The sequence below is a fragment of the Pleurodeles waltl genome, chromosome 4_2 (genome assembly GCF_031143425.1).
Source record: "Pleurodeles waltl isolate 20211129_DDA chromosome 4_2, aPleWal1.hap1.20221129, whole genome shotgun sequence".
In the NCBI taxonomy this organism is placed as follows: domain Eukaryota; kingdom Metazoa; phylum Chordata; class Amphibia; order Caudata; family Salamandridae; genus Pleurodeles; species Pleurodeles waltl.
Window position 1 is genome coordinate 40,929,480 of NC_090443.1, and position 15,821 is coordinate 40,945,300.

General features: G+C 40.1%; 1 protein-coding gene across 1 annotated transcript in view; it reads left to right on the top strand.

The window, feature by feature from the left end:
• The window catches only part of CS (citrate synthase), a 144,594-nt gene that overhangs the window by 16,313 nt on the left and 112,460 nt on the right, over window positions 1–15,821 (top strand). Inside the window, exon 3 of the mRNA XM_069230551.1 lies at window positions 11,937–12,044. Coding sequence (XP_069086652.1) covers window positions 11,937–12,044 — 108 coding nt within the window. The remainder of the gene's footprint in view (window positions 1–11,936; window positions 12,045–15,821) is intronic.

Genomic DNA, 15,821 nt, shown 5'->3' on the forward strand with positions numbered 1-15,821 from the left:
CCAAACCGGCACAACTCCAACCTTTCATATGAAAACATTCCAATCCCCAGTCACAGCCTGCCCCAACATTCCACTGCTCCTGATGTCATAGCATTCTTCTTTTACATACAAACCAATACATCACTACACATCCCCTTCCCTTAAAAAAAATAACAAAAAAACAAGATTTTTTTTTTATAATATGTATATAAATAAATATATATATTTTTATTTAATCACACAAAATTTTCTAATACCTTAGGTTTTCTCAAAACCCTGCCGAAACAACTTTTCTTCACTTCACCACAAGCTACATTTTTATTCTGTTCACGCTCATTCACATTACATTCAAATTCTCCCATATTAATACGAGTCTGGACACCTTCCTGACAGCCCCTAGCTCCCAATTCCCCAATAACTCTAGAATCTTTGTTACCATCAATATCACACTCCAACCACCAATATTTGTTATTATTACCTTCCAGCAAATCCTACTGCACAAATTGTTGTTTGCAAGGCTTAGCAATAGCAACGCGACTCATGTGACATACACTGCCATCATCCAAAATGACAGTATTTCTCATCACTTTCTTAATTCTTATAGGCTCGCCAAACTTGCTCTCACCTTTAGCCACTTTCCTTACGGATTTCACTCTCACCCAATCTCCCACATTCAAATGTGCTTCTTTAGTACCATATTTATTATCAAAATATTTCTTGTTCTTTTCTTATGAACTCTTTATGCACTTTCTTACATGTTCTTTGCTCCAAAGTACTTGTCTGCTTCTTTGCATCCAACCAGGGTTAATCTTCGAAAATGGAATTCTACCTCGCATTATATCAAACGGACTTTGACCTATTGTCTCATGAGGTGTCACTCTATAAGCCCATAACATTTTCCTTAACTCAGAATCTATATTACTTTTGTTTCCATGCTTTGCAATTTGAATGATGCCCTTGAAAATCCTATTTATACGTTCCACTACAGCATTCCCCCTGGGATGATATAAAGCTGTAAACCTTTAAACCTTTGTTCAATACCAGTCATTTTAGCAAAAGTTTTCATTTCCTCAGATTTAAATTGAACACCATTGTCCGTCAATAAAATTCTGGGAAATCCTTCCCTCAAAAATATTTCCTCCAAAAAATTAATCACTGCCTTGGTATCAATTTTTTGTAACACAGAAAATTCAATCCACCTTGAAAACAAATCAACTAAAACCACAATAAACTTTGAAGACCCATCATGCCACGTAATAGGACCCATAATGTCTAAAGCAACTTCTTCCCATGGTATATTAGGACAACTTGAAGAAGAAATTGGCGGATTAAGTGTCTTTTGAGATTTGTCACTATTCTCACACTCCATGCAGTCACGTACATATCTCTCAATTTCTACATCAATTTTTGGCCACCAATAAAGTACTTTAATTCCTCTTTTGGTGCAAGATATTCCTGAATGACCTTCATGTCCAATAGCGATAAGTTTATTTCTAATACCACAGGGGGGAATAATCTTCCCACGTCTACACACAAAATCACCTTCAATACTCAATTCATCTCTCACTTCCCAAAAAGCTCTTAACATATCACTGCTTTTGACTTTCTTGTCATTATACCAGCCGAACATCACTTTGTTTTTAACTTCTTTCAACACTTCGTCTTTCTCATACTCCATGATCCATTCTTCTTTTTGCAATGAGCTTAAAGTATTCTCATCAAACACACCAGCTACACACCAGTCATTCCATGGATGTTGATCCAACTCTCTTAAAGGTAAGGCCATTCTACTTAAAAAATCTGCAGTAACATTTTTTACCCCAGGAACATACTGCACTTCATATAAGAAATCTTGTAGTCTCATAGATAGTCTAGCTATTCTCGCAGATGCTCTACATAAACCTTCTGTAGTTAACAATTTAGTAAGAGGCTTATGGTCAGTCCGTATGATGCATTTTTGCCCCCAAACAAATTTCCGAAAGTGTTCTAATGCCCATACACATGCCAAAGTTTCTCTCTATTACAGAGTATTTTTCCTCTGTGGGAGACAAAGAACGGGATGCAAATGCAACCACATATTCTTTACCCACATTGTCACTCTGTTAATACACTACCAAGGCCCTTACCACTTGCATCCGTAGTGATAATAGAACAAGCTTTTGGATCGTACCCATGCAACATTGGAGCAATCACAATTGCATTCTTAATTTCCTGAAAAGCCTTCTGACAACTTACATTCCATTCAAATTTCACTTTGTTTTTTAGTAACAGTCTCATTTGGTAGGTTTTAGCTGAAACATTTTCTACAAATTTTGAATAAAACTCGGCTAGACCTAAAAAGGATCTCAAATCATCTTTAGATGTGGGGCATGGGGCATTCTTAATAGCTTCCACCAACTTTTTTTTAGGTCTTATGCCTTCATGGTCAATCTCATGTCCTAAATACGTTACTTTTCTCTGTGCAAACCTATATTTACTGATCTCTGCGGTCAGACCTTTTTCTTGTAAGATGTTCAAAACATTCCTCAATTCCTTATCATGATGTTTCTTGCTACTTCCCATAACTAAAATATCATCCTGAAAGAATGTAACATTAGGCAAATGTCCAAATAACTGCGCCATCAACCTTTGAAAGACGGCAGCCGCCGACGCCAAACCAAATGGCATACGTTTGAAACGAAAACAACCTCATAGTGTACAAAAAGTTGTAAGATGTCTGCTATGATAGTCCAACCTAACCTGGTGGTAAGCGGACGACAAGTCCAAAGTGGAAAACCATTTAGCATCTCTCGTGGCAGACAACATCTCATCAATACGAGGCAAAGGAAACTGATCTACTATGATATTATTGTTCAAACCTCTCAAATCCACACACAAACGCACTTTGCCATTAGCTTTACGCGCAACAACCAAAGGTGAAACCCACTCAGAAGCTTCAACTGGTTCTATATTCTGTGAATTTTGTAACCTGTCCAACTCTTTTTTTTTACCTCTTCCCTGACAATAAACGGAATATTCCGTACCTTATGAATTTTTGGTTTGGCATCCTTTTTGAGTCTAATCTGATGTATAAAGCCTTTCAGTTGACCTACTTGCCCATTGAACACTCCTGGAAACTCTTGTGTGACCCATTTTTTTGTGTCTTCTTCATCACACATTACTAAGACTTGCTCTACACTGTTAGGATCAAGCACAATATGCAGTTTCTTTTGGTCTTTCCAGCCTAATACCGACGGACCATCCTTAGCCACATATAATTTACATACGGCTTGTCTTTGCTTAAATTTGAATACCAGCAATCTAAAACCAATAATATCTATTCTATCACCAGTGTAACTTTCAGGCGAAATGTCAGAGGTTTCTAAATGTTCTCCTAAACTATGTACAAAATGCTTTTGCCATGTGCATTCTGAAACAATACTGTATGGGGAACCAGAGTCTGCTGCCACCTGCAGCATAGCTCCCCCAAATGATACCCAACACAAGGGTTTGTTTGACGTTTGTCCTGAAATGTTCAAAACCACAGTTTTGTGACCCCTCAGTTTATAATTTACGTCTTCATCACTGTCATCAGAACAGTCTTCCACCACTTCCTTAATGCAGGCCACTTTACTGTTCACTTTCTTCATGTTTCTTCCTGCACACCCTAGCAAAATGGCCTACAATTCCACATTCCAAACACTTAGCATTTTTAGCTGGACACCCATCAAATTTTGCAGAATGAAAGGAACTCCCGCAACGGAAACACTCATTTCTGGATCGATCAGACATGTTATATTTTTGATTCTTTGCAAAAGTTTGATTTTTCTCTTTTTTAAAGTCATTATTCCGCTTATCCATGGACCATTTGTTGTGCTTGCAATCACTAACTTTGGCAACAACTTCTTCAAAGTTCTTATCCTGTGCCAAAGTGATTTTCGCACATCTTTTGGATAATTCCGCTTTCTTCACTAAAGCAATAATATCCTTTAGACTGGATTCGCCTTCAATCCACAACCTCTCTTGAATAGATTTGTTTTTAATATACATTACAATCTGGTCCCGTACCAGTTCATCATGTAGACCAGCAAACCTACATGAGCTAGCTAAATGTTTTAAAGCAGAAACGTAGCTCTCTATGTCCTCGTGGTTCTCTTGTTTCCTATGGAAAAATGCGTGACGAGTAACCGCAATGCAAACAGCAGGAGAAAAATGATCATTTAAATCCAAAATAGCACTTTGAAACACATCTTCATCGCCTCTATCGTGTTTTTGTAGTTGATTGTAAATACGAAGACCTTCAGGGCCTAAACAGTGCATTAAGATCCTTTTTTTTTCTTTCAGCAGAGATTAAACCATTGCAATCTTCTAAGTTTGCTATGTAATTCAAAAAATATTCCTTCCACTCCTTCCATTGTACAGCTGGTTCACCAGGAGATGCTAAAAATTCCTTTGGTGTACTCAACTGCAAAGAAAGCGAAGTCCCTGTACCAGAAGAATCTCCACTCGAAGACATAGTGTACTAAAAATTATAGCTGTAAAATATAACTCTTTAGCTTACTTCTTCAGCAAGACATGTATCTCTGTTATAATAATTTCTGTTAGTTTTCCTTTGTGCCGGATAAACTTCAGCAATGAAGTTGCTAAAAAGTTAAGAATAGTAAAAATAATACCATGTACTTGGTACTAATTAACATTAAAAGGGCGCTGTTCCTGCTCCTATGTAACTTCCAGCGCAAGAACCAGCACGTTCACAAGACATTGTTATTAAGCATTATGTTGTCCAGGCAACCAGTAACCATGCGGGGGTGCACGCGAGGACCGAACAAAATAAACAAACGGCAACTGTATTAGAGAAAGAGAAAAATAAAAATAAATAAATAATAATAAAAGAAAACTTCCCTCACTTGCTTAAAATAAGTTGCCTTTAACAAAGCAGGTCCGAAAATAGCTGCTCTCCAATCCTCAGTCTGATGTCTGTAGCGTTGCCTTCCAATACAGTTTTCTTAGTCCAATGTTTGCTGCTTTACGATCCTGCTCGCCGCCATGTGAAGTAAGTACACTGGCTCTTCTTGTTCTTTCCTTACAAGTTTATTTCCAGTTATAATGTACAGACAGAGATACATGTGCTCGCTATCCCCAAACCGGCACAACTCCAACCTTTCATATGAAAACATTCCAATCCCCAGTCACAGCCTGCCCCAACATTCCACTGCCCCAACATTCCACTGCCCCTGATGTCATAGCATTCTTCTTTTACATACAAACCAATACATCACTACAAATGCCCTTGCAACCAGTTGGGAAATTGCAGCATATTCATCTTTTCTAAAGCTGATACCTGAATGATAAATCTCCTCAAACAAGGGCATGTATTAAAATGTACGAGCAGCACTATCAGAATTTGGTTCAGCTCAATGTATAATGTTAAGCATATGTAACTCTAACATAACTACACCCTCTGGCCTCTTTCAAACGACACCAGCTTGTAAGTTCTGAGAATGTGTGCCTTTACATCTTGAATAGATGCTTTTCAATTTTGGTATGCATACATTAATTGAACTTCTTAAAAGCCTTTAATTTAATAAACAGAGCTGCACCGAGCACTTGCAGGCAACTGGGGAGCTACCAGTAGCTCACGAGCTGCTCGTTGGAGAGGCCTGGACTACACCCTGAGAGCACAAATCCACTGTGTCTGTGCAAACAAGAAATTAGTCCTATTGTTAAAACAACAACAAAGGGCAGCAGTTTCTTCAGGCCAAATGCCTAGTTATAGATAGGTCCTGCCCTCCTGGCCTTCGGGTAAGTGGAAAAGTGGGGCGAAGAGTTCCATGCCAAAAACAGTGAAGCTTTCAAAGTAATTGCAGAAGTGCTTTGCAAAATAAATAGCAATTTACCAGTGTACTTGGCAAAATGTGCTTTTAAGGGGAAAGCTCAACATCCCTGCCGTTAGTGTCAGGTGTGTTAAACTGAGTAAAGAGAAGATAACAAACATTTCGTCTTCCTTCCTTCCAGTAGATTTGTCTATTCCTATAGTACATGTATTGTAAGAAGAACGGTGCAAAGCTTTTAAAGTCTTCTTTTATCTGATACTCTCTCTTTTCTCACTAGAAATGCTCAACTCGTGATATTTATAGGTATATATTTGTGACAATGTGAACATCATAGAATACGTCTGGATTGTTCTAATATTAGTTATGTCATGTCAGTTTTCCTGTGTTAGGGAGGATAGACAGGATATTTTGGCTTTCATTAATTAAAGCTCAAATGTGCTCGCATCATGCTCTGGCATCATTTCTTAGTAACTTGTTGACCGCTGCAGGATTTCGATGCTTGGAGAAAAGGTACACTACTTTTCTTCTTCACTGACAAAGGAGGCTTTATTTATTTGTTAATCCACAGCTGTCCCTCCTATGTCACTGCAACTGATGAAGCAGGCGAGTGCTGAAAAGCTTTCCAACTCCTCTCCCTAAGTATTATCTATGGCACTCTCTTTTCTTGTAAATCAATCAATCAAATAATTTATTAAGTGCACTTCTCACCTGGTAGGGTCTCAAGGCGCTGGGGGGGGGGGAGGTGGAGGCCGAGATTTACGTTGCCAGAAACCACAATTAGCCGCGCTGTGTGCCGGTTTGCATTTAAGTGGCTTGCTTGATGCTTGTCAAATTTCCTGATGTCTCTTCAGAGGTGGCTGAAAGTTAGACTTCCCTGCTATCCATGTTTATTTGGTTTATATATTTCAGTGGTGTTTTTCAAATGCTTTTTAAAACCGTGTTTATCGGTCTTTGTCCAGCTGCCAAACTCTCAAAATAGACAAAAACTGTATTCTTCAGAGATTACACAATGTTATTTTTTTTTTTGCAGTGATTGTTATAACGTATGTATTTCATTTAAAGCAGAAGTATTGCACGGTATGCAGTGTCTAAACACTGGCAACATGTCCAGTGGATTAATCAGTGGTTTTCAAACTTTTTAATGCCAAAAGTGAGGCATTGCGAATTTTTCACAATTACAATTATTCTGTTAAGTTGGCAATGTTTAAATGTGTCTAGACTTATTTAAACATTGCAGTTAATTTTTTTTTATTTTTCTTTTTTTTTTACCTTTTAAAAAAAAATTAATAAATGTTTTTCTGCTTAAAACAAAGCATTGTTATCTGCATAATGCTACTTTTGGCCAGAACTGTGAGGGCTGTCATATTAAAGAAAGGATTTTCAGTTTTATTACAGTTACGTAAGTCGGTGAGCGGTGCTAATTTTAGGTGATAGAGTGGAGGGTCTAAAGCTTTTAGAGCACATTTCTGGTATAGGTGTACCTCTGTCTGTTTTGGGGCTGTTTGAGGCAGTAAAACAGCAGCTTGGATGGTGCGAATTCGCAGAGAGGCTTGCCTTAGACAATCCAGCATCTATAAATGACTGCTTCAATGCTTCGCGCTGGGAAGGGGTGTGACCTGATGTTGCTAGACAACGCAAACAGTGAGGAACATTAGGGCGGGCCAAACAAACAGTCCAGGAACTCCTGGTAGCAGAGCCTAGTCTCTAGGCACCACACCTACTGGCCGATAAAACAAAACTAAAATGATCTGAAATAAAAGTGGGATCATTTTAGAAGCACAAAGAATAAAAAATAATGTACAGGCAGCTGGGAAGCACTTCCCAGTGAAGCGTATTCTGTGCAGTGGGAATACTGCCTTCCCCCAATCATCAGAAGCCCTTTCACATTACCCCATTACAGCCCTCTCATAGAAATTGACACTCCTTACCCCCTCCCCACCCCATAAGTAGGACCGCCTTGATCCACATATCTGAGAGACTAGCCTGTGTGCTGACTCAGTGCCCCTAACTTTTTCCAATTAGATCACAGCCTCAATCTACTCGACCCTACCCACTAAACACTTTCTTCCTCAGACAATTTCCTTTGACCCCCCTGGTGCAGTCCTGCCCTGAAGGAGATCAGGCTCCACTGTAAGAAAGTTGTAGAATTGTGTACCCAGGGACACTTGAATTATGTAGTTCTGCGGTGTTTTATCTAGCTCAAACAAATCAAGTTGTCATAAGAACAGATGTTGCAGCCCAGTGGAAAGCCTTTTCCAAAGGTTGAATGTGCACCTTAAAATTACCTACCACTGTATTTGGATGTGAAATTGGTACTAATGAGGTGAAACTATGCCCAGGTAATATATTAGCTTGTAAAAATGACAATTATGAAGTAATACTATCTTAGTATGTAGTATTTAGTCGCATAATGTATCTTTTCTTGCTGTATAATTTGATCCTATCTTGCAGCAGAATTCCAGAGGTCCTCTCTATTATGCCTTACGAGCTAAGGACACTCAGTGAAGGTCAGTGCCCATGTAAAAAGCAGATCTTAAATGCCAATGCAGCCTATTATGCCACCAGAATTACTAAAACGTGCAGCCCCTCAAAGTAATTGTTTAAGATATTTTGCTTTATTCAAACTCCTGCCTTACTACCAAACTGGAGCCCTCTCAATCCCTCTGAGATGATCTCTCATCCTGTTTTCACGCGAAAATTAAAAATATTTGCAAAACTTTGCAGAAACCCGTTCTCCCCGAAGACAACCTTGCGTGAGACACCACCACCCCTTATCCCTCCTCCCCCCCAACACACACACTCTGAGTCATTACTGGAACCGGGGACCCATGTCTAAACATTGTTGATGATTTGAACCCTAAAACAATAAACAAAAAATACAGTAACAAGCATTCGACCAAACACATACACAAATAACACATTATTTAATTTACAAACAAAATAAAACTTTTAATTTTAATAGAATGTTTGGAGCTTTTCTAAATTCAATTGAAGCCACACATCATGCACCTGCACCGCTCCAACAAATCAATCTGAGGATACTAATTTAATTTTTACCCTCCAGTTTCAAATTCCTTGACATTTACAATAGGTTGAAAATGTGCAGTTGTACATAAAGCCACATTATTGATATACACTTTATTAATCTGTTAATATTCATTTTCTAAGCGGTCACGGACTCCCTGAGGAGGCTTGGCAGACCCCCAGGGGTTCCCGGACCACAGGTTGGAAACCACTGCACTAGACCACTCCACAGCATTTGATATGATTTCCCAGTCTCTGCTACTTGCAGGGATGTAAAACCATGTCTTAAATCCTACCTTCAAGGCTGCTCTCCAGCATTCAACATGCCCCCTTTTTTTTGCCTGATTTTAAACCAGTTTATTCGGGAGTCTCACAAAGCTAGTCTTCAAGCCCCACTAAGTTGTGTTGACAACACATAAATCCTCTTCTCATTAGATTACACAATTTCCCAGGGATCTGCCAAGTCACTTCCAGTTAGGGAAAGAGTTGCATTTAAATCTCTCTGATTGGTTTTCAGAGGTGTTCATGGACAGCGCAGGACCCTTCTTATTGCAGAAAAAGCCACTCTTTATAACCCTGCCAGAAACCTCAGCCTAGATTTTCCAGACCAAGAGGCAGAGCTTACCTGTCACTGCAGGTAGACTCAAACTCCCTGCCTTTAAAGCTATGCTCTAGCCAACTACTTCCATTTTGCAAGATGCTAAAGCCTGTGTGTACTCTGTTGAATATGACTTTTACTATTGCAGACCCCGGTGGTGCTCCGTGCCAGGACACTGTACTGTGGTAATATTGCACTCCGTAAATTGTGTTCTTGGACTTTTCGCTATTAACATTTTAAGAATAGGCTCCAAAACACTAGCTGTAAAGTGCAGATGGCTTAAAATCCAGGATTAGGCAAATGTCGCATATGATAAGGGGGCACCTTGCAGCTCTGAATTGTTTTTGTGCTGCTGTGGTATCTGTAAAACTTTGTTTCATACTTTCTCCACTGTCTCCGGCACCTGGTGATCACCACTGTTCACTAGGTATCTGTCACAACATCTTGCATAGACTGTTTAAAGCCTGGGGTGTTTGCCAGTTGGCCTAACATGAATGCAATTTTTCTTTAGCAAAGGAGCCGTATGTAGTAAAAGGTTTTACCCATTCTGTGCGAGTGCTCCTTTGCCATGATTAGTGTGAGGCCTGGATCTCCTAGTGGATGTCTGAGATCACCTTTTTGAGGGGCCCCTTTTAATGAGCTGATAAACATTAGAAAGCTTGAGTTTCACTGAAGGCAGCCATCTTTGCTAGATCTTTTTAGCCTTTTATTCAGTAACCCCTATGCCCCTATCTCGGAGTTGGCCAGCTAAAAAAACATTATTTATCTTGCTTTTGCAATTAATATTTTCTTTGTAAGCGTGAGATTGTCTGAATTTATGAACTGTCTTTTTGGGCTAAGAAGTGCTTGCTTTTGTATCTTAGTTTTGACAGTTATGGTAAAATTACTGTGCTCACACCTCTTTGTCCCCAGGTGACAGTTGTGGTTACCATGCATAGCTTTCCTGATAGCCAAAGGAAGGCCCAGAATGAAAAATAATGGAGTTTGTCCACACAGATGCTGTAATGATGGTCTATGTTCATATGTGTTTAGCCAATCAAATGAATGATTGAATATAATTCTTATTTTTTTGTTCAAGGCAGACATCTTAAAATACTGAACAGTAAGCCTCTGTGAACTTAGTTCTCTGAACTTTGTCAAGGCTATGAAGAATGTGTAATTAAATCAGAAATAACTCCTTGTTAATGTCTGTCACATTCCGTGATGATATCCTACATACTATCTCTCCCGTTAATGCAGTTAAGCAATAGTCTCTGCCTGTTATCAAAGTCCAGCATGTTTAGTAAGTCTGATAAATAGGGTTGGCAACAGTGTGTGCTTTTTCAAGAAACTATCATTTATCTTGTAAATCACAAGGATCGTGCATTAGATCTACCACCTGGTCAGTAGAAATGCTAAATTGTTAATTTCCATTTGTGTGCACAATAACTTAACGTCGTCTGCACCATACAAATACACCGATACGTAATGGAACCCAGAAAGTTGTATTAAAAAAAAAAGATAAACAACTATAATGATGTGTCCTCCCTTACAAACAATTCACTCGCTGTGGCTCCAAAAGAATGACTTAAGGGCCACAGAGCACAAGTGAGTAACTCCCCTCCCCCCCCCCCCCCCAACCTCCCCCTTTTTCAGAAGTAAATTATGTGACCAAAAAGAACTCCGATCTGGATTTTATAATCTGTTCCATCGATAGGTTAAATGTAAATTGTAAATTAGCACTTGTATAGCGCACTACTCACCTGTTAGGGTCTCAAGGCGCTGTACTCATACCGCTATGGAACCCCTCCTGGCTTTTCCCTGTGAGGCACCCACTCCTGAGCACCCCCAGGGTGAAGCCAGGCATCCAAGCGCTGTTGGGGCCGTTGTGGAGATTAAGCAAGCTATTGCCCAGAGTTGCAGAGTGGGACCCATGAATTAGATTAGGCACCGAGGCGAGAATTATCTGGTCAAGGGGAATTGAGCCCAAGACCTGCCGAAGCGGGACTTGAACCCTGGTCTTGAGCCAGATCTCTGCTTCAGGGTCTGCCGCTCTAACCATTGAGCCACACTTCTTGTTTCGATATATGAAACAAGTTGTTAGTTTCCCATCTTCAATACAGTATTGCACCACTCATCGTAAACAAATGGCAAACTTAAATTATAATATTCTTACTTCACAACCTATCTGGCTATATATTTTTAAAGAACGTAAACAGTGTGGCAAATGTGAAAAAATACTAATTTGCAGAGGTGCAGCACTCCATAGTGTAAACGGATAACCTATTCAAAGTATTCTGCAGAAATTGAGTTGGCTCTCTTGTGTGAAAAATCTTACCAGGACCATTTAAAGTTCCTAGGGTAGTCATCATCGAAATCAAATACAAATTCTAAAAAGGACTTTTTTCACTTAGCACATTTTGTTTAATGATGAACAAAAGGTTTTATTTTTCTGCTGTACACCATTCTATCTCCGGTCTGTTTTGGCGTGTGTATTCCCTCTGTATGTGTTGATAATGTATTTGTTTAATCTTTGCCTCCAGAATTTAAAAGACGTTCTTGCTGATTTAATTCCAAAGGAACAGACTAGAATCAAAAACTTTAAGAAGCAGCATGGTGCAACAGTCATCGGCCAGATCACCGTGGACATGGTGGGTACTCAGTTGTAGCTCTGAAGTATACTTCTGGCTTCTTTCATTTCGATTGTATTCCGGTTTCGATTTTAGATCAGGAGGTTTTCACTGCTTTGATGCATTTTTATTTTTTCAGTGCCTTCTCGGAGTATTGTACCATTTTCAGTCTGTGTATCTAGTGAGGTTCTTGCATTTTATGTGCTTGGCCCCACCCGTTTTACCATAACTCTGACCAACATATCTAATGTTTTAACTTTATAACGAGAAATGTCAGGATACGGACTCAGGAGAATTTCTAGATACCAACGTTTTTATTTCAGAACTTGTTCTGTTCACAGAAACATGACCTCCATTGTTGAATAGCTCTTATAATTTATGAACCTTTGTTGTAAGGACATTAATGTAAGAACAATTGATGGTTCTTAATCTTGTCTTGCCAAAATCTCCTCTTCAGTTCTCTCCAAGTGAGGTACACTTCAGTGTCCCAGACACCTACCTTATTTCATTTTCCCAAAGACTTCAGATATGTACGGTACCCCTAGAACAACCGTGCCACTCCGGCTCATCATCCCCCTCCCTTCAAAGAATGTGCCAGAAAGAACGATCACCTGTTAGAAGTGTACATGGTCTATAAAATGCTGAGAGGTTAAAGAAAATGTTGTCGTAGGAGATCTCTCTAAAGTGCAGTGAGCTCCGATGGTTGGAGCTCTATAATAGGCTTTAAACACTGCGAGTTTACTGCATTTGCTTAACCCCTTGCCCTTTTAATAGAGTGCATCAGTAAACTGAGAAGGAATGTCCTTTATATTTATCCACCATACTACTGTACTAATGCATTTTACTTGTAAAGTGCACCCATATCTGATCGTGGTCAGAAGGGCTGTGGAGAAGTGTTACATAAAATAAAGGTTGCATATAGGGCACCTTCCCCTTAGTGTCTTGGGACCCGAAGGCAGATAGGTTGCAGAACAGCTTCTCTCTGCCACGGAGAGAACATGACGGAGAAGTATTTTAACTAACTTGGCTGGGATTTTTCCAGCATCCATTCAGCCTTGCTGGAAGTGTTGACCTCCATTTTTGGCTGCTGCAGTGCTTCAGGAGCTGGCTCTGCTGCACATCGGTCTGACAGTAAAAGGATCGCCCAGTTCCTTTAATGAATGTAGATTGGAGTAATGGATTCTGAGCCTGAATAGATGTTCCCTTCAGTTGACCAGGGCCTGCAGCCAAATGACTGCACGTAGAAACACTTCAAAGAAGTAAATAAGAGGTTGGGCATTATATGTGAGATTTTTTCCGAAGTATAAACTTGCATCGCCTTAAATTGCACGTTGTTTGTTAGTCACATAAAAAATTCAAGGTGCCCATATATTTAGGACGAGCAAAAACTACCACTGTCCCATCTTAAACCTGAATCCCATATGATGTGCAAGGGGCAAAAGTTTAGCTACAGAGAATACATTGTTCTCAGATTGAATGTATAATGGAGAACAAGAAATGGGTAACTGCTAGATGCCCTGCGAGTCGTGGGACCAGTTGCACTTTTATCATGACTGGCTTATCCAGGTAAGGATGTTGCCGCAAGCCTAATCCCTACTTGCGTGTCCCCTACCCATTTTCAAGCCTGATTGGCGGGGCCTGTTCCTGCCCAGCAGAGACTAACCATAGCTTACTTGTTTTGGGTGCATTGTAGTTAATTAATAGACAAATAAGTTGTTTTTCAGTGGCCAGTTATAGTGAACTGGTGGAAGTCCTCGTGTTTCCGCAAACTGTGATAAAGAGACTAACTACTGCTTCTGACAAAGCAATCCTTCGTTTCTCTCTGGGGAGAGGTAGACGAGAGTTATTCACTTCTGAATGAGGATTATTGCGCCTGAAATGAATAATCCCAATTTGCAATGGATGCCGCTTTGAGCTAGACTATCCCAGCTTCTTAAACACTGTCCATGATGGAGTTCCTAAGTTCGAATTTGGGATGTTGCAGTTGGGACAGGGTCATGAATACAGTGTGTTCTTTCAGATCATGAATGCATAGTAGGAGAGAAACCCTCTGCGCTAGGGCCTGGTTTTTCTAGGTCTACTCCTTGTGACCTAGTTGTACCTTAGTTTTTGTTGTAACCGTACTCATCTGGCTTTCAGGTTTATAAGCAAAGGATCACAATACATGCACTTTTTCAAACTGCATCCCTGGTAGGATATTCTGAGACTGGGAAATGTCCAAGGATTTAACTGTTGAACCTGTCACACTTTTTTCCAGTACAGAGTGTTCTCTTACCTGCCCAAGTTTGCTTTTTCTTTTTGGAGGTGCTTGGTTATCGATTCCTGTATGATTTGTATATTGGTAATTGGTCAGTTGTCTTAACCTGAAATGTTTGAAACGTTCTTGGTCATTGTACTGTGTTGTAAATAACATTTGAAGCTGGAGGCAGCAGGTACTATGCTCACCTGGTCAAAACTACCTGGAGTTGTTAGAGTTGCAGGGTGCTATTTTGCCTGGCTTTGATTTCTGTCCCGTACTTGTGAATTTGTTTGAAGACTGGAAACTGTAACACTGACAGCAAACTTTTATTTCTTATTGTCCACGTGGATTTCTGAAATATTGTCTGATTTTAATAAAGTGCATGCGTCGGGCCGCTGTCTGGGGCCTGTGTGAAGTTAGGGCAGTTGAACAATCGTAGCAACAAGTATTGCTGATGTCTTAGGAAACACAGTAATCAGGTACCAGTACTGCAAGCTCACTAAATGTAGGCTTTTTCAGTTCGATTATCGACCTTCGAAGACCTCATTTTGGATGCAAATAACTAGCTTAAACAGTCCTTTTATCACTTGCAAAAATATGTTCATGCACTGTTATTCTATCCTTAAAATAGGAATAAGGCTTTATTAAGTAAATAAATATGTCCGTAATCTACCTTGCATGAACACAGCATACAGTATGAGAGGCGAGAGCAAAGTATTTTCTATGGTCGAATACAGCATCGGCCTGAGGATGCCATGTATGTGTATATTTTCGGTTCATATAGTCTCTTGTGAGGGTTCATGGACTTCGCATGGGGCCGTTGGTTTGGCTTGAGTATTTGTATTTGGCACTGCGGAGTTGAGCAGTGGCATATGCAAGGGTCTCACTATATTGGGGTTTACTTGGATTAATGCCAACCCTTCGGATACAGTTGCTGCCTGGTTGCCTTTGTAGAGTTATATTTTCTGAATCCCCATTTCTCCATCCACTCTAAAGGCTAACCAACCAAATCTTGGGTGTGCTGGAGGCATGCAGTTGCCTCTCTAAAGGTCAGGGTTATCAAGGCAGGGTGTTGGCTCAATCTTGAAGCTTGAGACAGGTGGAGGTCATGGCAGTGGCAAAGGGGTGCTTCCTAATGTCTCACAAAGGCAGGCAGACCATCAATTTAGAGATTCTACACATCCGCCTTACACCTGAGCATTCTTCTCAGTCAATAAGCTTCTTCAAGTCAGCTTCTTCAGGAGATCCTGCCCCTCAGTCTGTCTGACCTAGAGGTACTAAGGGCCAGATGTAGCAAAGGGTTTTACCCATTCTGGGTCTATGGGAAAATGTGTTCGTACATATGGCCCTAAGTATCTCGGGGCAGAAAGGGCATAACTGGACCTCAGTCTCCAGTGGTCCAAGGTAGGCTCTACTTATTCCAGGCAAACTACTTCCTTTAGGGTTCAACATTAGTGCGATTCCTATGGGTGTAGGCTTTATCTGTTGAAGGAAGACTCCCATTGAAGGGGAGACTGGCCTCCGATTCTCACCTTCTTCTACTTTGGTGTGAAGAGTTT